This window comes from Pipistrellus kuhlii, unplaced genomic scaffold (genome assembly GCF_014108245.1).
Source record: "Pipistrellus kuhlii isolate mPipKuh1 unplaced genomic scaffold, mPipKuh1.p scaffold_m20_p_1, whole genome shotgun sequence".
NCBI classification, from domain to species: domain Eukaryota; kingdom Metazoa; phylum Chordata; class Mammalia; order Chiroptera; family Vespertilionidae; genus Pipistrellus; species Pipistrellus kuhlii.
This window is the reverse complement of record NW_023425404.1, coordinates 17,095,967-17,115,584: the sequence shown is the minus strand read 5'-3', so window position 1 is coordinate 17,115,584 and position 19,618 is coordinate 17,095,967. Positions and strand designations below refer to the sequence as shown.

Sequence of the window (19,618 nt, the reverse complement as noted above, 5' to 3'; positions counted from 1 at the left end):
TTACCAGACTCAGAGCGCAAACTCTGAACGAGAACTGCAGCCAAGGTGCTGCAGTAACTGGAGAAGGTGCCCATGTAGTCAGTCTGCCCGCTGCCCACGGGGGCCTGTCTGCCCAGGGTCTTCTGAAGGAGCTCAGTCTGGATGTGCACAGGGTGGGCCTCTGCCTCTGGAGTTTTCTGGGCCGCCTGTTCCACCAGGGACGAGAGCGGAGAACTCCTGGGCTCTGAGAGCAGGAATGGTGGAAAGGATGGAGGCTTTAGTGTGTGCTTTCAGCTTTGGGTCAATTTCCAACACATTTATGTGAACTGGGCTTCCGTCCACTGCATGGGGCTTCCCATAGCCCGGGCACTACACTTAGAAGGCAGCTACAAACTTCCAAGTTGATTCCCAGCCAGTAAGAGCTTTGAGTTGGGAGAAATCAGGGTGAATGGTTCTGTGCTTACCCCTGTGACTCTGGGGCTGGAATGGCTTTTGGGGAAGAGTTAATCAATATTTCCTGAGTAACTTTGGGGTATATTGCTCCTCAGGGATAAGGAAGATGTATCAGCTAATGAGTGCTAACCATCCCTTCACTTGAGAGGCAGGGGAACAGAGGAGTTAGCTGTGAGACATGCAGTGGCTAACTGGAGGGCCAATAGGGGTCACTGCTGAAGTCCTAAGACTCTGCTCCAATTTCCTCTCCCGAGTTCAGTCCTCATCTGCTCCCACACTGGGACCAGTACCTGGCAGCTCCAGTGCCTCCCTCAGCGACTGAAGGATCTGGTCCAGCTGCTGGGAGAGGGCGGCATGGCTGGCGGCGCAGTCCTCAGTGAGGCTGGGCCAGGAGGTCTGAAGCAGCTCAGCGATGCTGCACCGTGCAAGGCCTCCTCCTTTCTCTTCTACACTGTCTACGGAAAGCAAACAAGAAAGGAAAAGCAAGGTTGGTGTTGACCTAGTGTTCTGAGTCCAGGAGAAAAAAAAAAGAGAGAGAAAAGCAACTCACCTGATTTAGTTTGTCCAGCTGACAAAAGTGAATAATTGAGAATCTTGCTGATTTGCTGAAGAACACCTGGAAAACCCCGAATGCCATCAGCACTGGGGAGGACATTGTCTAGCTGCCGACCTGGGAACAGATGGAGGAAGAGGGAGTGCAGAAAAAATAAGGCACTCTCAGAGATTGCTTCTCAGTCCTGGGCTTACTTGTGCAATTTTATCTGCACCAATATTAAGGAGGAAATAGATGCTGTGCCATTTTGGGTGACAGCAGAATGCTATGTCTAGTAAGAAGGTATGGTTCTCAACAGACTATATTTATGCCACCAGGATGCACACGAGGAAATGAACTAATCCGCTCTCCCTGCCCCTCATCCGCTGGTAAGTACTTTCTTCTTGCACATTTTCTCAAGTGTCTCAGAAATCCATTGGAGAAGGAAGGACTAAAGCTGAAGCACTCACCCCGGCTCTCAAGGCTGCTGTTCAGACGTCGCTCAGCTGTTTCCAAGAGCTGCTTGCAGGTTTTCCAGAGCTGGCACTGAGAGCAAGCAAGGTCGAACGCAGCCATGGCGGGGGGACTGAGCTCTTCCAGAACCTCTCTGAGGGGGTCAGTGGGCTCCAGCAGGGTGCTGCTTATCCAGAAGTCCTCCTGGAGGGTGGGGATGGGGTCTCCAGAGGAGCTGAGCAGCTTGTCGGTCACGTCCGAGATGGAATAAAATACCATCCCTGGACACCAACAGTGGAGCAGAAAGTAAGGTTACAATGATTCTATATGCAACTTCTATTCTATTCGTCTAATTTGGTCCTTCTGCACAGGACATCTTCTAATGATGATATTAGTATCATCATTGCAACCCATTCTTATGGCATCAAAACTATGGCAGGGAAAGAAAGACCAGGAGAAACCAAAATGGACGAGATGAGTGAGGGCTTCTTCCAAATGGGATCTAAAAGTAGGTTGAGAAAGAGTGAGATGGATCTGTGTGCTTATCAGAAAATATCTCTAACATATGCTGTGAAAAAGCAAGGTAGACAACAGTACTTGCTGTAAAAGCCCATTTATATTAAATGGCAAAAAGTGCATATGTATTTTTGAATAGCAATTGAAAATTCTGGGAGAACAGAGAAGGAGTAACATGGGATGCTACCTGGTACACAGAGCCTAGTCTAGTAAGATAATGTGAAAACGTGGTTCAAGATCCCACTTTTAAGAAAATGCATAGGTTTTAAGAAAATGGCAGGCCCATACCCTGGCTCTCATAGTGTCCCAGACAGAGCAAACTGTGGCCTTGAACCATTGCCTGGCCTCTGCCTGTGGGCTGACTACAGGCACTGAAGCAGGTTGCACAGTGGGAAAAAAAGAAATAATAAAAGGATCAGTTTTTGCAGTGCAGCCAAAGCTGAGACTTGAGACCTGTGAATTGCAGGCCATGAATTAAACACAACTTTTTCACTTTACGGAAAAATAAAATAATATGCTTTATCCTGAATATTTACATGGAAGGAAATAAACTCCTAACCATTTCCCAAAGCACAAGATAGTGACCATGAAAACACATGGTGAAAAGAGCATTCCACTCTTCAGTGTTAGTCACACAAGACAAGCTTAATGGAGTAGCTCAAGTGGTAGGTACGTGACCACCACAGTCAGGGAAGTTGGGCAAAGCTAAAAACCGACTCTCAATATGCTGTTCTTCAAGGCAAGTGTCCTGCCCTGGATTTCTGCTCACCTCCTGAGGATGAGCCTATCCTTTGGGGGGCTTTTCCCCTGAGACCCTCCTTCCCCAGCTACCCCACCACCTGTGGGAGCAACGGGGCAGCCTGACCTGCCGCCGCAGCGCTGCCAATGGCCTGTAGAGTTGAGCGGCCACTGCCAGTTCTTCGAATGGTGCTGCTACCCCCGTCTGAGTTCTGGTTCTCAATCTTGTGCTCGACACGGGCCAGCTCCTGGATCACCTCCTGATAGCGCTCCACGAACATCAGCTCCCCTGAGCTGGGCGAGGACTTCAGGTCAAACATGAACACCACCTGGTACAAGCAGACAGGAGTGTGGCTGTGGTGGGCTCATGGCTAGAGATACGAGATCTTGCTTATCATTAAACTATGGCCCTAAAACATCCGCTTTGTAGGGTGGGAGGAGCACTGCATGTTAGAAGAGTAGATCAAATATAGAAATTACTTATCCAAGCCAGCATGAAAACCACCACAGCAGAAGATGTGGACAATGCCAGAGAAAATGAATGACTAATACATAGATGAAAAATGTTATCCCTTTAAGTAATCTAGGGAATTTCAGTCACATGAATACCATTTTGCATCTATCACAATGACAAAGCATAAAAATAAGCCCTCAGGGGGTGGTGGTTAAATTGAACTGTCACAACCTTTTTTGAAAAGCAATTTGGCAATCCATAAAGATTTAAAAACGTTTATATTCTTTGACTCAGTAATTTTCATGAGAAACTTTCTTAAGGAAACAATTCAAAAGGCTTAATGCCTATAGGCGATAATCCTGGCACTATTTATTACAAGGTGGAAAATAATCTAAGTGCTGAGTAACAGGAGAATGGTCAAATGCAGCTGGCTGATCAAACTACTGTAGAGTCATTAAATCAGGTACAAGGCAAATGTTAAGAAGGCATTACATAAAGTTTTAAATTCCACATAATCTTGGTTATATAAAAGTCACATGGATCTTGGAAAAATAATGGCAAAGAGTATATGCTTTACCTTTAATACTGGTTCTGGACAATAGGGTTACAAGTAATATTATTTTCTTGTTAGTACTTTTGGTATTTACTTGTAATATGCATGACTTATTCTGTAACCAGGTTAAAAAAATAAAGCTTTTATTAAAAAAAATAAATAAATCAAGCCCTAGCTGGTTTGGCTCAGTGGATAGAGCTTCAGCCTGTGGACTGAAGGGTCCCAGGTTCAATTCTGGTTAAAGGCACATGCGGGGTTGTGGGCTCTCTCTCCAGTAGGGGGTGTGCAGGAGGCAGCCAATCAATGATTCTCCCCCATCACTGATGTTTCTATCTCTCTCTCCCTCTCACTTTCTCTCTGAAATCAATAAATATATATGTTTTTTAAAAAGGTGACTTTCATTAAAAAAAAAAAAAAATCAAGGGTCTAGGAAAGGAAACGGAAGTGAAGACATTTAGGGGTAAAAGATCAGGGGCTCACAGTTGACTTAACTCCATATTTGGTTGTAACTAAGGCTGGTGAAGGTCCTATTCTTCCTAGAGGGTCAGAATTACCATTATCATTAAAGTATGGAACCTAAAATGACCAGAGGAGGCTAAGCAAAAATTCTTCTATTGCCTAGATTTTATCCTTGATTTATTCTTCAACAAATGAACTAAAATGAAAAAAAAAAAATCTAACCTGCATGTTAAGGATGGAGCACAGTGAGATAAATATACTAACGAAATTTTAAAAATTAGAAAAGTAGGTTTTCATGATATTAAATTTAAACAATAGCAGAGGATTCTTACATTTCTCATAGCTTGTACAGAATCCTCTTAACAACTCCACGAGGTAGGACAAACAGGCATTATATTTAACTCTGAGGTGTTTTTTTTATTTTTTATTTATTTTTTAATTTTTTTTATTGGTTTCAGAGAGGAGAGAGATAGAAACATCAATGATGTGAGAGAATCATTGATATGCTGCCTCCTGTACGTCCCCACTGGAGATCGAACCCACAACCCAGGCATGTGCCCTTGACCAGAATCAAACCCAGGACCCTTCAGTCTGAAGCCAAACCAGTCAGGGATAACTCTGAGTTTTTAAATGAGGATAAAGAAGCTCAGGGAGGGCAGGAGGGCAAGTCTTTTTGATTTCTTCTTGCGCTCATCCCTCAACAAACATGAACATTTTAGGTAGCCCCTACAATTGTATATTGAACTGGCATTCTCTCTCTCTCTCTCTCTCTTTTAAATAGTTTTTATTGATTTTTTTTACAGAAAGGAAGGGAGAAGGATAGAGAGTCAGAAACATCGATGAGAGAGAAACAAATAGCCCTTTGCCTCCTTCATACACCCTACTGGGGATGTGCCCGCACCAAGGTACATGTCCTTGACCAGAATCGAACCTGGGACCCTTCAGTCCCCAGGCAGATGCTTTAACCACTGAGCCAAATCGGTTAGGCCGAAATTCTATTTCTTATTAAACACTGTTTGCATCATGACTTTTAACTATTAAAAAATGTATGTGTTCAGAGAAAGCTTAAAAGAAACAAAAATATTTCCATGTTTTGAAATGGTGAGCTTGTTGGTAAATATTTTATCTTGTTAAACACTTTATGTTAAAACCAATGATTCGGCAGCTTAAACCTCCTCCGATCTGGGTCTTGAAATCTACACTGCTGGGGACTGGGCCTTGTACATGGAAACTCTCCTGTTTCTCCTGCTGGATGTGGCCCCTCAAATGCTCCCAAGTGGCTCTGGTTGCACAGATGTCCAGCTTTGCCTGAGGCCCAGCAGGTTCCAGATGGCTAAACGTGGACTTCACATTCTTTACTATGACAAGGAGAGGCCCAGGCTACTAACACCAGCTGCCCAGCCCCTTACCTGATGGGCTTCTGCAAAGTTCCCCCGGAGGATGCAGGATGCCAGCAGCGACTCAGGTGGGGAGAACATCATGGGGATGAATGAACTTTGAGTTTGGGGCTGCAACAGGCCATCCAACTCATTCCTTCCAGACACGATGCTCAGACTTCCCTCTGTTGGAATGTGGGGGCCAAGGAAGCAATAGAAATTGAGGAAAAACTATACTGCTGTAACCTCCCACCAAACTATCTTCAAAAAAATTTCTTTTTTAAAAGGTGTGTAAGTGGGTATTAGTTTTCCCTCAATTGAAGGGCAAACTTATATTATCATGTTTGAATATAAATCTTAAGTACATTCTTAGGTAATCACCTCTGTTTCTCTCTGCTAATGGGTAACTTGACTGATATCCAAACAGCCCTTTCCCTACTGAAATCTGTTTGGCCATGGGCAGAACCAAACTTCTTTTTTAAAAAAATTGATATATAATTGACATAGAACATTGTATTAGTTTTAGGTATACAACATAATGATTTAATATATTGTGAAATGATCACCAAAGTTTAGTTTTCATCATCACAGATGGTTGCAAATTTTCTTGAGACTTTTAAAATCTACTCTTAGCAACTTTTAAACACACAATACAGTACAGTTAACTATAGTCTCCACGCTGTATGCTACATCCCCAGGACTTAACTGCACCCTAGCTGGGTTGGTTTAGTGGATTGAGCATCAGCTTGCAGATCGAAGGGTCTCGGTTCAATTCCAATCAAGGGCATGTACCTTGGTTGCAGACTCCTCCCCAGATTGGGCTCTGGTTGGGGCTGGTGCAGGAGGCAACCAATCAATGTGTTTTTCTCACATTGAAGTTTCTCTCTGTCTTTCCCTCTCTCTTCTATTCTCTCTAGAAAAGTCAATGAAAAAATATCTTTGGATGAGGATTAAAAAAAAAAAAAAAAAAAAAAAGCACTGCTCAGTCCAGGTTTCTATACCAGGGTGTGTGGCAACTCCGTATCAGGGCAAAGCTGTTTGAAGTTGGCAACTGGTTGGGACCCCCATACCTGAAGTACTTGTGCTCAGCTCACTACTTGTACTTTCCAGGGATGGATTGAAACTTCTGTCCCGGCCATCTAGGGGTGACAGGAAGGAGAGAGAAAATCAACGACCAACTCCTTAAAATGTAGAAAGTGAGAAGTTGGCTTGAAAATCAAGATCTGGGTAGTTAGAGTGAAAGGGTAATGGCTAACTACTATATCTACTGCTTCTTCTACAGCAAAATGCAAGTTCCTACAGACCAAAGGTGAAAGGTGGGCTTAATATGGCGCCAATGCTCACTGGGTAGCAGCTTGTACCAGTGGTTCCAACCTGTGGGTCTCTCAGAGCCCCAGGGCTTTCAAGTAACTTCTAGGGATCAGCGACCTGTCTGCTCACTAAGCACTGTCAATATTCCGAAGGAAAAGAAAAAGCACAACGATTATGACTAGAAGGTAGGAGGGTGCAAAGGAGGGCACAAGTTTTTCTGACATTGCAAAAGTTGTTCTCATGCTAATAACGACATTGTTTAGTGCCCTCAGGGAAAGGCTCCTTCTTAAGCCGGCTCTTCACAGCGCATGGAGGCTCACTCTTCCTAGGGTGGTCACTCCAGGCTAATAGCAGCCCTACGCAGGGGAGTCTGCTTGGCTCACATTAGGAAAGGACACACAGCTGTAGGAAAGATGGCGTGTGCATTCTTGGGGTGATTTGGTCCAATGGATGCAAGCCTTTCACTCAAACCAATTAACTGAGCAGCTTAAGGGTCTTAGCAACTCAGCCTTGAGGTTTTCCAGATTTCTCTCATAATAGCCTCCATTCTACCCACTACGTTGACTTTTCTCATTGCCAGTGCTGAAGCCTTCTCATTCTGAGCTTGGTTCAGGAGCCAAGTTTTCCATAAAACCTGTTTCCCTGATTCCTGTAGGCTATGCTGATCTCTCCTAGACAAAACTTATGTTTTCAGCAGTGCCTCCGTGCAGTTGAAGTGTTTCCTGTATAAGTCTGGGCAGGTACATTATCAATCCTTTGAAGGCAAAGTCCTGATGTAAGCCTCATTCACCTCCGTCAAGATACCTCGTGTTATTTAGCACATAGGAAACTCTTATGAATTCCATTAATTATTTAAAAACAAGCACCAAAAATCATAATGGAAGTTCTATTATTTAAAAATTTAACACACCTGTATAATGGTCCTGTATAAAATTCTGTAAGAAAAATTCAAATTCAAAAGACAAAATGAAGGGGAAAATATTAGCATATAATGACAGAATATTACCCATAATGTATAAAAAGCTTCTTACAAGTCAATAAGAAAGATAAACTCAACAGAAAATATGGACCTCAGACTTGAATAGGCAGCTCAGAGAAAAATATAAATGGCCAATAAATATATAAAAGACATTCAACCTTAAACTAAAAACTAACATTAAAACAATGATAAACATTGCTATATTAATTATATTGGCCCAGATTTGAAAAAATCTGATACTACTAATTTTTAATGAATATGTATGCAAGCAGGTACTCATATACATTTGGTGGGAATATGAACTGGCCCATCTTTTTTTTAAAGGCAATTTGGTGATATCTTTATCTCCACATATCTTTGATTTTTGCTATTCAACTGCTAGAGTCTTATCCTATAGCTATCCTCACACAAGTATGCACAGACATATGTACAGGGTTGTTTACTGTAGCATTGTTTATAATAGTAAAAAAATTGGAAACAACTTAAGTGCCCACAAAAGGGTAAATATGACAATGGAATATTAAGCAGCTTTTAAAAAAGTGAAAAAAGTCAGTTGTCAATATACAGTATGAAACATATAAAAGGACATCAGTGAAAAAAGTTAGTTCTCAATGACACATATGAATACATGAAATGATAAATATACTTGTACTATCTGGAAATTTTCTTGAAGGAAACTATTAGCAACTGTTACCTTGGTGGAGTGGGACTAGGATAAAGCGTAGGTCACTTTTTGTGTGTGTGTACCATGGGCTTTACCTTATAGAATATTAGACAAGAGGCAGCGTGCCACTTGCCTGGTGCATGGGAATAAGGCATGAGGAGAGCTCATCAATTACCTGCCCGGCTCCTTCGTGTCCGACGACCCCGGCGGAGAGTAGGGTGCCGTGTGGCGATGGGCCGGTATCTTCGGAAAGGTTGCTCCTCTGAAACAGCAAACCCAATGGGTAAGGCGGCAGAGAGATCAATTTTGCTTTGACCCACCTCACGGGGTAATAGGTAGGGGAAGATTTGGACTAGGCTCGGAGGCATGGTTCTGATACTAGTTGCTATGGTATATGCCTTGAGTTATGGCGTGACTCCCATGCACTCCTCCTCGTTCTCTCCCACATTCCTGGGGTTTTCTTCCTCCTCATTTTCTGGACCTCTGGTTCTACTGCCTGCTCTCACCTGAGCTCTGGTTGCTTGTTACCACCTTGTATCTCCACTGGGCCTCAGAGAGAACCTTGGAAAACCGGTGCAGGCGGCTCTGCGGTCCAGGTCTGCTCTCCGGGCAGTTCTGGCCTTCCGGCAGCGTTGGGTCCTCAGGTGGACTGTGGCTGCTGAGCTCCTCCAGCTGGTCCTGGAGGAGCCTGAGGAAGGCCCCCATTGCAAACTCATCAGCCAGGAACCCGCTGACACCACTGGTAAGGTGCTCGAGGTCCAAAAAGCTGTGCCCGTGGGGCTCTGCGGAACTGTCTTTCGGCTCTGTCTTCAGACAGCTTGGAAGTGTATCAGCAAGGCTCCTGGCAACTCCCAGGGAACCCCGTTCTGACTTCCTTTCAGGCTGTGCAATGTGCTGAGGGCTCTCTGGTGGGGACCTCAAACCTGACGGGTCCTTCCCCTCAATGTCATCCTCCTCAGCATAGTCCTCGGGCAGGTGAGGCTCTGGGTGAAGATCGGCAGAGGTGACGAGGAGCAACGAGAAGATGTTTTCTAGAAGTTCCAGGCGCAGAGAGTCAGGAACGCGGCACAGATACTGCTGACACCTGGCCAGGTATGTTGAGAAGAGATTTGAAGCACCTAAAGTAGCATGTATCAGAGAAGAGGGCAGAGAAAGAGCAGACATTAGACACAGTACTTGCCAGACTCAAACATTCACACAACTTTAATTCATTTTTTAGGTTTTAATGACTAAAGAAATTGCAGTTACAGTCAGAAGAATAAGAGACTCATCAACGTCTTTTCATGAATTGCAGAGTTTGTACGTTAGTTAGAAGTACAGCTCACTGAACACTTGTTATTTTGTTTCTGCTTTTTAAATATTTCATTACTCTTCATCTCTCACAAGCACTCCAGCATACAGGCTCCTTACTCCTCAATTCTATTTTCACTCATTGCTACACTGAAGAAGATCAAGGGCTATCTAGATCGCTTAAGAAAAATACACTCTGGTCAAAAATGACCATGCTCAGAGGAGAAGGTCCATCCTAAAGCTACAAGAGAGAGAGAACTGACCAGCAGTCACACAAGGCAAGTTAAATGTTAAGTTATTAAGAAAAATGAGAGAGGATAGGAAATAGGTTCTTTCACATTGTAGCTGCGATCCATGACACTGACTTAGAGCAGGGATGGGGATTGGCCCTTTTTTCTGCCAAGGGCCAATTGGATATTTATAACATCACTTGTGGGCCATACAAATTTATCAGCTTAAAAACCTGCCTGCTATATTCAGTCAAACATTTAATTAACTCACCGCCAATGCCTTGGCAGGGCCAGACAAATGATTTTGTGAGCCTTATACAGCCCGTGGGCTGGACATTCCCCACCCCTGACTTAGAGGCTGCATTTAAAAAAATATATCATAAAACAGAAAAATAATCAAGAGTGTGCTCTGAAAAAAAAAGAAAAGAAAAAAAAAAGAGTGTGCTCTGTTTGGAAGGGTAAATATATCATTTCTCAAAAGTTTAGTTTGTATATCACTCATCTACACATATACACATACAAATTAATACCTAGGTGCAAACTGAAGTATGATGTGAAATGCTATTTTTATTGCAGATTATGGGGGCAGAGGGGGAGCATTTGGAAAACAACGCACCAGGTGATCAGACTCCATTAGAACTTATGCAAATCACTTGCTTTCTCCATGTCTCTTGGATTAACGAAGGCTGATTAATAGATGAAATTATTCCTGGGCATAATAAAACCAAGGGCCACCTCCTCCATCCTGGTGGGAAAGGGTTCCCACATAAAGAACTCTGTGGAACAGGTTGCATCAGGGCTTGGGGGAGGGGTTTCTGTACCTGAGGAGACAGAATCATTCACTGGCTCTGCAGCCACAGCCAGGTCTTCTGAGAGACTGTCTTTGCATTCCTGGCACTGGGTGTGCTGGTGTGAGTTCACACACAGGGCATAGATGGCATACTTCATGGCACAAAAGCTCCGGTAGAGTGTCAGGTTCTGGCACTGGCTCAGGTGCTCAAGGCCTGGAGCACCCGCTGAATCTGAGTGGGAGAGAGGAACAGGCAGCACTTCAGAGCTGGTTCTTTGAGGACGCAGCAAGCACAGCCAGAATAGAGACGCTGCATTGCTCTCTCCTTTCCACCAGTTTGATTCTTGTCCCTCCCAGGCCTTTTCCTCCACAGCATCAGCTTTCAGTCCTCTCCATTTCCTTTTTCCCACCGGCCTCCCTCTACATGTCTCTAACGCAGCCCTCATGGCTATTTAACAAGTCTTTTCCTTATATTTCTTAACATTTTGTTTCTTCTTTTTAAAAAAATTAAAACTTAAAGTAAATGTTTAGAGGAGGAATGGGGGGGTTAAAAGGAAAAAATATTTAGTCTATTTAGTGCCACATTATTCAAGATGGAGGCTTAAAATTTGTATAGATTGAGTAATGAGAGCAAAGGCAACACATTTTTTTGGGGGGAAAAATTGATATACTTTTAAAAAATACATATTTTATTGATTTCAGTGAGGAAGGGAGAGGGAGAGACAGAAACATCAATGATAAGAGAGAATCATTGACTGGCTGCCTCCTGCACGCCCCCTACTGGAAATCAAGCCTGCAACCGGGAACTGAACTGTGAACTGGTTCATAGGTCGATGCTCAACCACTAAGCCACGCTGGCCAGGGAAAAATGATATTTTACTAAAGCACTGAAGCAGACATCATGGGGAAAAAACACAATGTTGTTGTATTCCTCATACTTGTTTAATAATTTATAATTTCTCATTTAAAAAAATTGAGAAGAGGGTATCATAATCTTTTATGGTCTCTAAACATCTTAATCTGGCTTGAATCCCTTTTATAGTAAAAGTACAACTTTCTCAAAGAAAAGGCATTAAATGTAGCAAAGCGAAAAAGAAGAAAATATCATTCATTTTATTACCAGCTAAACACAACCATTAACAGTCTGTTTTAACACCTCTGATAATTTAGCATATACGTATGTATGTTGTGTATAATGACATTTTCTATACTATTTAACTTTCCTACTTCTTAAAAATAAATGATAGTATAAGCATTTGATTATGCTTCTTCATACACTGCATTTCTGATGGCTGCATATAGTTCTACTGAGGCAGGGCACTGCAGCAGTTAGGAATGCTTTGCTATTAGGATGGTGCAATAAATCCCTATGTATAGGCTTCTTAGTAATTACTTCTTATAGGAAGCTCAGTTTTGCCAAAGTCAGGGTAAGAAAGAGGATGAGATCAATATTGTTCCACGCCCTTGGCTTCTACGTGGCATTATTGCCCAGGGCCAGGACTTGCAAGCACTGCACAACCCTGAGAGTAAGCGGTCCTTAAATTTTATATCCCAGATGCCTCTCTTGCCTCACCCTGGTCCCAGTCCTATTATTGCTCCTCTTTCACCTTTTATAAGGTCTAAGTGTGTCATGGTGGGTCACCAGGTTTCAGATTTAAACCACTTCTTTGGAAGCCTTTTGTACTTGTAGGTAAACAGAAAGTTCCAGTTCCTTTAGGAAATTTGTTAATCAAGTTTCCTACCTTCCTGGGAAAAAATATAGAATGTAGTGACACGGGTTTTCCAGTTAGTGGTACATCCTTTCTCAAAGTCAATCTAAGAGATTTCTAGGTTGAGCAACATCTACTGCCATATGAGAAGGTGTGTTTCTCTCAAAGCCAAATGTCCCAGGCCTGTTGTGTCTACACTATGATAACATTTTTGAGAGCAAAAGAGCTTGTTAATGGAGACTTTAGTTTTAAGCAAAGATCTAAGATTAAAACAAGACTTTGCTATTGTTTCACGCAAGTCTTCTAAACTGCTTTATGTGTTCAATAGAGCATGAGGGAGCTATGGGAAGGAAAGAGGGTAGACACAACGTGTGCTGTGAGAAAGCGTATGAGGAATGGAGAGACTCACCAAGAGTTGCATAAATATTGCCAGAGATAATGCTGCAAATTCAGAGAGCAGTTCCTAATTCTGTTTCTTGGCATGAGAGTATCCTAATGGTTCTTGAGATGTTCCAGAGGACAAGGTTCCTATGAAACTGTTCTCATATGGTTCCCTATACCTCACCCAGAGAGGGGAGGCATATTCCTACACCTCATGATCTCACTGGGACAAACAGCACTAATTTAGAGGCACCTGCTAGCCCATTTTGACAGATTATACCTAGATAAGTCTTTACTGAAAGGAACCTGGGCAAGATTGTCCTAAGAGGAAACCATGCCCCAGTGACTCCATCACCAACTTACCGTGCTCTTGCTGGGGCTCCTTGGCTGGCACCTTCTGTAAGAGCTTGAGAACTTCTTCCTCCCTGAGGGCTGGAAGGTTTGTGAGGTGATGGAGAGAGTAGAGCACTGAGTGGCTGTCTCCACCGTGTAAATGACACAAGAGGTCCCTCTTTGGTATGGGGCTGCTGGAAGGAAAAGATGGGAGAATGGGAGGAGAGGCAGTTTATAAAATTTCTCTGAGAAAGACCATTCTCGATTCTCTCTTTCTCTTGCTGCCTGGCCCATAACACATAGGTTTCACTTACCCAAACACTACAGTTTAGTTGGTCTGGGATACAGCAGAGCATTTATTTAGTTTCTGGGAAGTACATCCATAAAATCAGCTCTACTCATCTAGAAAGGCCCTAGAGAGGGCCTTCTTGGTCAAAGGGGTCCAGAAAAAAACCTGCAGAGTAAGCTTCCCAATTTCTGTGTCTTCCCAGCTCAGAAGCGGCACAGCTTCTCCGCTTTCCTCTGAGTAACGGTCTCTCACTACTTCCCATTCTGCCTACTCTACTTCAGGAAGCGTGGGGAAAGCAGGTGAAGAAAAGGAACCCAGTTCTGGGGAAGTCCTGAGGCTAATTTATCAGGGAAACATTACTGAATACAAGTGTGATCGGGATAACACATGGCGAAGAATGTGGACCACATTACTGTCACTTTGGGCATGTCACCTCTGGGCTTCAGATGCCCACCTTTAAAATTAGGATAATATTGGTAACTACTTCATAGGAGTACTGTGAGGCTTAAGTGAAATCATCCACATAAAGAGCTTGGAGTTATGCCTTGCATATAATAAGTGCTCAGGAAATATGAGGTATTGTTCTTTATCAATGTCATCCTTAAATTATCCTCTAGTTATAACCTTATGGCTATAGTGAAAATGATTACTTATGTTTCATTCCTGGATTAATAGTTGGAATAATTATGAGTTGCTGGTCAACAATGTCAACTCAAATCGTTATGTGGAAGATGTGTTGAAATTGGTCACATGCACAGAAAACAGGATCAAGTGTGGCCAATGGTGGGAAGACTACACAGGGCTGTACCTGCTCTGTTGCACACACCACTCCAGGACCTCCAGGTGAGCCCACAGCCCATTGCAGGCATCCCTGAGGAGCTTATCACCACCCTGGTCCTGTACGGACAGAGAAGAAAGAGACGGTGACTCAGGCATCTGGGGTCAGAGACCGTAATGAACCCCAGGACCTCGCATTCTGCCTCAGCCCAAAGTCCCACAGCACTCACTTCTGAGCAGCTCAGGCTGCAGAGCAAGTTACCTGGGTCCTGTGAAGTGTCTGCAGCAACCTCTTGGCTGATGCTAGGCTCTGGCAGTGTGTCCAGCCCAGGAGCACAAGCAGTCGACTGAGAGGCCGGAATTCTCTATCCAATAAGCAGCCAAGACTTGGGAAGTCTTCCTCTTTCAACAGTGTCAGTGCTGTCACCTGTAAGTAAAAGGAGGCTGTTGTAGACAGATACATGGACTTGCTGCTCATTAGGGGAAGAAGCTTTTAGGCATAGCAGGGAGGTTTCTGACAATGAAAGAAGAAGCCACTTGAATAAAAAAAAGTCCATAAAACCTCTAGATCATAAGCTCTTTGAAGGCAGGCACTGACTTCCACAGTACAGGGCACATAGGATGAGGTTAACAAATAACTAATGGAATAAACTGAAGCTCAGTAGCAATCTGGGAGAAATTTAGAGTACATAATTAAATTCCTGTCAGCTAGACAATACACTGTTACCACTGTCTTTTCTTCCTCGCACCCTCCATAAAGCTTACAAGAATCCAACATTGTAATTCCTGCCAAAGGACTGCTTGCAAAATGACTGCAGCTCTAATTATGAACGACGCTGGTTCTGGAAGACTTCTTCCCCGGGACTGTGGGATGGACAGAACCCAATGCTCACCACTGACTAGACTGCTGTGCTGGGTAAATGAGAGGGAGAGAAATGAGGAAAGAAAAAGCCTGTGGAGTCCCTGGGTACCTCTGTGGTGGGAAACATTTACGTCTGACCTACCAGGATCTGCTCGAGGAAGTGCTTGCCGTTGCTCAGGCAGTAGAAATAGGCCAGTTTCCAAGCCTCGGCCGAGTCGGGATTGGAGAACAAGGCTAGCATTGCCCGCTCGGGATCTAGATGATCCGGTGAGACTGAAAATCAAACCAGACAGGGTCACTGGGGAACCAGAGCCCTTCTTTCCTAAGCCCATTGGAAACACCATTGTTAGAGTTCATGCTTTTAAAAACTTAAACCGGGCTTCCTATACTTCTATATTAAAGGCCCTTTCCTTCTCTCAGTAGCTTCTGAAAAGCTCTTTGCTGCTATTGTAATTACTTTGTTTTTTTCCCATCACCACTCCAGCCTAGACTATTAAGTCTGTGCTTTTAAGAAAATGCCTCCCCCTTTTTCGCTTAGCCTTTCCTATTAGATCCTCTGAGCAACAGGAAAGGCTCCAGCCGAGGGGAACGCCAGAGAGGCGGGGCACAGTGGGGTTTCCAGCACACAGGGGCAGCAGCAAAGGGAACACACCTTCTCCCGACAAGGCCGCCTTCAGTGGCTTCACTGCGGCCTTCTCTGCATAGGCCTGGCCGTACAGGGCGAGCAGGCCCCGTCCAGCCTTGTGCAGCAGGCAGCCGAGCAGCCGCTCCTCCTGTAGGGGACTGCCCTCAGTCCTGCAGGCCTCCAGTAATTCCTCACACAGGAGACGCAGCGCAGCCCCCAGGGGCTCTGCAGGGCAACGCAGAGTCCGCAGGGCTGCGTAGATGGCCTCCACATCCCCCAGGGGCCCAGGGGCGGGGTCCTGCAAAGCTCGCAGTGCTTTTCGAATGCGGTCCACCAGCGCCTTCTGCAGAGGCCAGCCACCAGGGCCGGCGCCATCATCTTCCCCAAGCAGAAGGTCCAGCAGGGCCTGCGCTGGCTGGGGAGCCTGGCTCAGAAGACCCAAGAGCACAGAGACAGCTTCTGAGCTGAGCCGAAGGGTCCAGCTCTCCGGCCTTCGATTTTCGTCAAGCACGGGGTCTGCGGTGCCTTGTGATAAAGCCTCATACAGCTCCTAAATAGAGGATGAAGAGAAGGGATGCATGCTGAGCATGTCTAGAATGTGATCACCTGTATGCCTTTATGTTTCCTCTTTTCAGTGTGTGTGTGTGTGTGTGTGTGTGTGTGTGTGTGTGTATAAAACAGTAGCTGTAGCAAACACTTCTGCAGTAGTTACTACATGTCAGGCCCTTTACACAGAAAAATAAACCTTAAGAGGAAGACACTACTATTATCCCCATTTTACAAATGAGGAGACTGAGGCAAAGAGATGAAGTCAATTGCCCAAGGCCTCTATGCTCACACTTGTCCCTTACTGCCTCCAAAACGTGCACTGTTGCTCTAAATCAGGGACTACAAACTCATAGGCCAAGCAAGTAACAAATGTGTATGACACTATGCCCAACTCAAGACATTTCAATTCAATTTTTAAAAGAACATTACACACCCTGGACTGTGTGTCTGTTGGTTGGAGCATCGTTTTGTGAACCAAAAGATATCAGTTTGGATTTCCAGTCAGGGTGCATACTGAAGGCAAACGATCAAGGTTTCTCTCATATTGATGTTTCTCTCTCTCTCTCTCTCTCACTTTCTGTATCTCTCTCTCTTTTTTACCTCTCCCTGCCTTTCTCTCTAAAATCAATTTAAAAAGTAAAATAATAAAGAACATTACATATCAGTTTTAAATCTTTGATCTAAATCCTAGTCCCAATATGTTCAACCCACACAACTCTCCCTTTTTATTGGGCTTTCAATGTAATCGCAATTAGGACCACATGGTTTACAATTGTCTCAAGTGTCTGTTAGTCCCTCCTCCCTGACTAGACTAAGCCCTTAAAGGCAAGTTTGACATGCTTGCTCTAGCAGGCGTCCTCAAACTTTTTAAAGTGGGGGCCAGATCACGGTCCCTCAGAGAGCTGGAGGGCCGGACTATATGAACTACTAATTCCTACTGTAACACCTCGGCTGCGCTCACTGCCCAAAAAACCTGGCGGGCCGGATCAGACTCCTCTGCAGGCCGCATGTGGCCCGCGGGCCGTAGTTTGAAGACGCCTGCTATAGCCTATAATTTGTTTGCAGGGTGGGTGCAGAGGGAGAAAAGGGGGTGCTTTAATGCCATGCCTATGGATGGTGCTCAGGGATGCTTCTTCTTAAACTGCCTCCAGGTGGGAACAGAACTATGAGTCCTTGACTTAATATAAGTGAAAGCATGTACTTTAAATCCTACAGCTAATGTGTCTTTGTTAGCTGATGGTAGAGTGATGAAGAAAGTAAGTACTGAGCCTCAGAGCATATCTCAGGCACTCAAGTATAGATCTAGTTAAGATTTAGGTTAGCCCTGGCCTGGTGGCTCAGTTGGTTAGAGTGTAATCTTGATATGCCAAGGTTGTAGGTTCAATCCCCGGTCAGGGCACATACAAAAATCAACCAATGAATGCCTAAATAAGTGGAACAACAAATAGATGTTTTTTACTCTCTCTCACCCTTCTTCTCTCTTTCTAAATCAATAAACAAAAACTAAAAAAAAAAAAAAAAAGACTTAGTTTAAATCTAGCCCCAGACAATGTTAACTCTAACACATTCAGTGTAGTTCTTACAGAACCACGTATTCAACAAAAATTATTTTCTGTCTCCCTTCACATTCCTTACCATATACTGGTAGAAAAGTCAAATACAATACATAGTTTAAATCCAAATTATATATTCCTTTTACATGAAATGAAAAAAACACACACTTTAATTCATAGTTGTACTTAGTACTTCTGGATAATACACCTCTGAGAATTCTAAAATCAGTTAAGTTTATCCTAATTTTAAACTCCCCTCAGAGGGGCCTCTATCTAGCCTGGCTTTGCCTGAGAACAGAGCACACAGCCAGCATCTAGGGGACCTGTCTCCGCCGGATCCCTGGAAGCTGAACTGGTCGAGTAACTGTGACTCTGGGCAGACAGCTCCCAAGCCCTCTCTCACCTGGAGGATGTCCTCTGGAATGTTACCTTGAAGGTCTTCTGATAATAAAAGAAATTCTAGCTTTCTCCGGAAAACAGCTGGGAGTGACTTCTAGAAAAATCATAAGAAGTAAGCACAGTGATTAAGCATATTCTTTAGTTAATAAATTATAAATACTTCAAAAATTTTATTTTAAACATCACTAGCCATGCATTTTTGTCACCAGTTATTACATAAAGACTACTTGATACCATTATCCAAGTCACCTTTTTATTTGAGTCACCTGATGTTAAAAAATAAATCAATAATTTAGAGGTTCTAAATCTCCCATGGAGATTCTCCAATGTGCTCATAGAAATGGTTAAACAGTAAGACTGCCAGAAACAACTGCCATGTCCACAGCCTCTTGTAGTTTCTGTACCATTTTGTCTGCCAGCTGCTTTCCTCTGCATGCAAACGGGGCCTGGCGGAGATACTCGTTATGCTTGACTTCCTTGATGTCCTGAGCTTTCTGTAGTTCTTTTTTTTTTTTAATATATATTTTTATTGATAGTTTACAGAGAAGAAGGGAGAGAGATAGAGAGCTAGAAACGTCAATGAGAGAGAAACATTGACCAGCTGCCTCTTGCACACCCCCTACCGGGGATGTGCCCGCAACGAAGGTACATGCCCTTGCCGGAATCGAACCCGGGACCTTTCAGTCCGCAGACCGACGCTCTACCACTGAGCCAAACTGGTTTCGGCTCTGTAGTTCTTTATATTTCTTTAACCTACTCTTTATAAATGTTGCTTGATGTCTCTATTTGATCTCTTCGACTCTCTTCAGTGCAGTAATCATTTCATTCCACAGCTCTCATGGCTATTTGACAGGTTCATTTCCACATTTTTCAAATTCAAATGGATTATCCACTGTAAGCTCTTTATCCACCGCTTTACAGAATGCTTTAGTCCACTTGACCTTGAAAGGATTGAGCTTCTTTTTAAAGTTTTTATGACACTTGGGCTTACAGAACCTGAACACCTTGCAATTGTTGCAGATGAACATCATGCGTGGCCGGGGTATATGGGCCCAAAACAAAAATAACACTTCTTGATCTCTCCAGTTACTTTTATTTCTGCTGTTTCTCTAAGATAACCATTAAATTCCTAGAAATGTGTTGAGATAGTTTTCTTTATAAACAAGACAGATAAACTTGGATGCACACCCCTCTTAAATACTAACACTTAAACCTCACACTGGTCAGCCTCAGACTCCAAGGTTTGCTCATTTCATGGGACTTTTTCTTTTTAAAAAAATATATTTTATTGATTTTTTACAGAGAGGAAGAGAGAGGGATAGAGAGTTAGAAACACCAATGAGAGAGAATCATCGATCAGCTGC

At 43.6% G+C, this 19,618-nt stretch overlaps 1 protein-coding gene and 1 pseudogene across 7 annotated transcripts in view; one reads left to right on the top strand and one right to left on the bottom strand.

The window, feature by feature from the left end:
• ZFYVE26 (zinc finger FYVE-type containing 26) overlaps positions 1-19,618 on the bottom strand; it is a 63,231-nt gene that overhangs the window by 36,948 nt on the left and 6,665 nt on the right. For 6 of the 7 annotated variants that reach the window (XM_036433382.2, XM_045579429.1, XM_036433411.2 and 3 more), the window contains exons 4-19: positions 18,259-18,348; positions 15,781-16,303; positions 15,271-15,401; positions 14,529-14,693; positions 14,298-14,386; positions 13,231-13,394; positions 10,809-11,009; positions 8,974-9,585; positions 8,643-8,729; positions 6,584-6,652; positions 5,547-5,698; positions 2,799-3,000; positions 1,435-1,698; positions 983-1,102; positions 723-887; positions 5-223 (exon numbers count right to left, since the gene is read on the bottom strand). In XM_036433382.2, coding sequence (XP_036289275.1) covers positions 5-223; positions 723-887; positions 983-1,102; positions 1,435-1,698; positions 2,799-3,000; positions 5,547-5,698; positions 6,584-6,652; positions 8,643-8,729; positions 8,974-9,585; positions 10,809-11,009; positions 13,231-13,394; positions 14,298-14,386; positions 14,529-14,693; positions 15,271-15,401; positions 15,781-16,303; positions 18,259-18,348 — 3,253 coding nt within the window. The remainder of the gene's footprint in view (positions 1-4; positions 224-722; positions 888-982; positions 1,103-1,434; positions 1,699-2,798; positions 3,001-5,546; positions 5,699-6,583; positions 6,653-8,642; positions 8,730-8,973; positions 9,586-10,808; positions 11,010-13,230; positions 13,395-14,297; positions 14,387-14,528; positions 14,694-15,270; positions 15,402-15,780; positions 16,304-18,258; positions 18,349-19,618) is intronic. The other variant, XM_045579426.1, reaches the window with a different exon arrangement.
• LOC118710494 lies at positions 2,195-2,324 on the top strand (annotated as a pseudogene).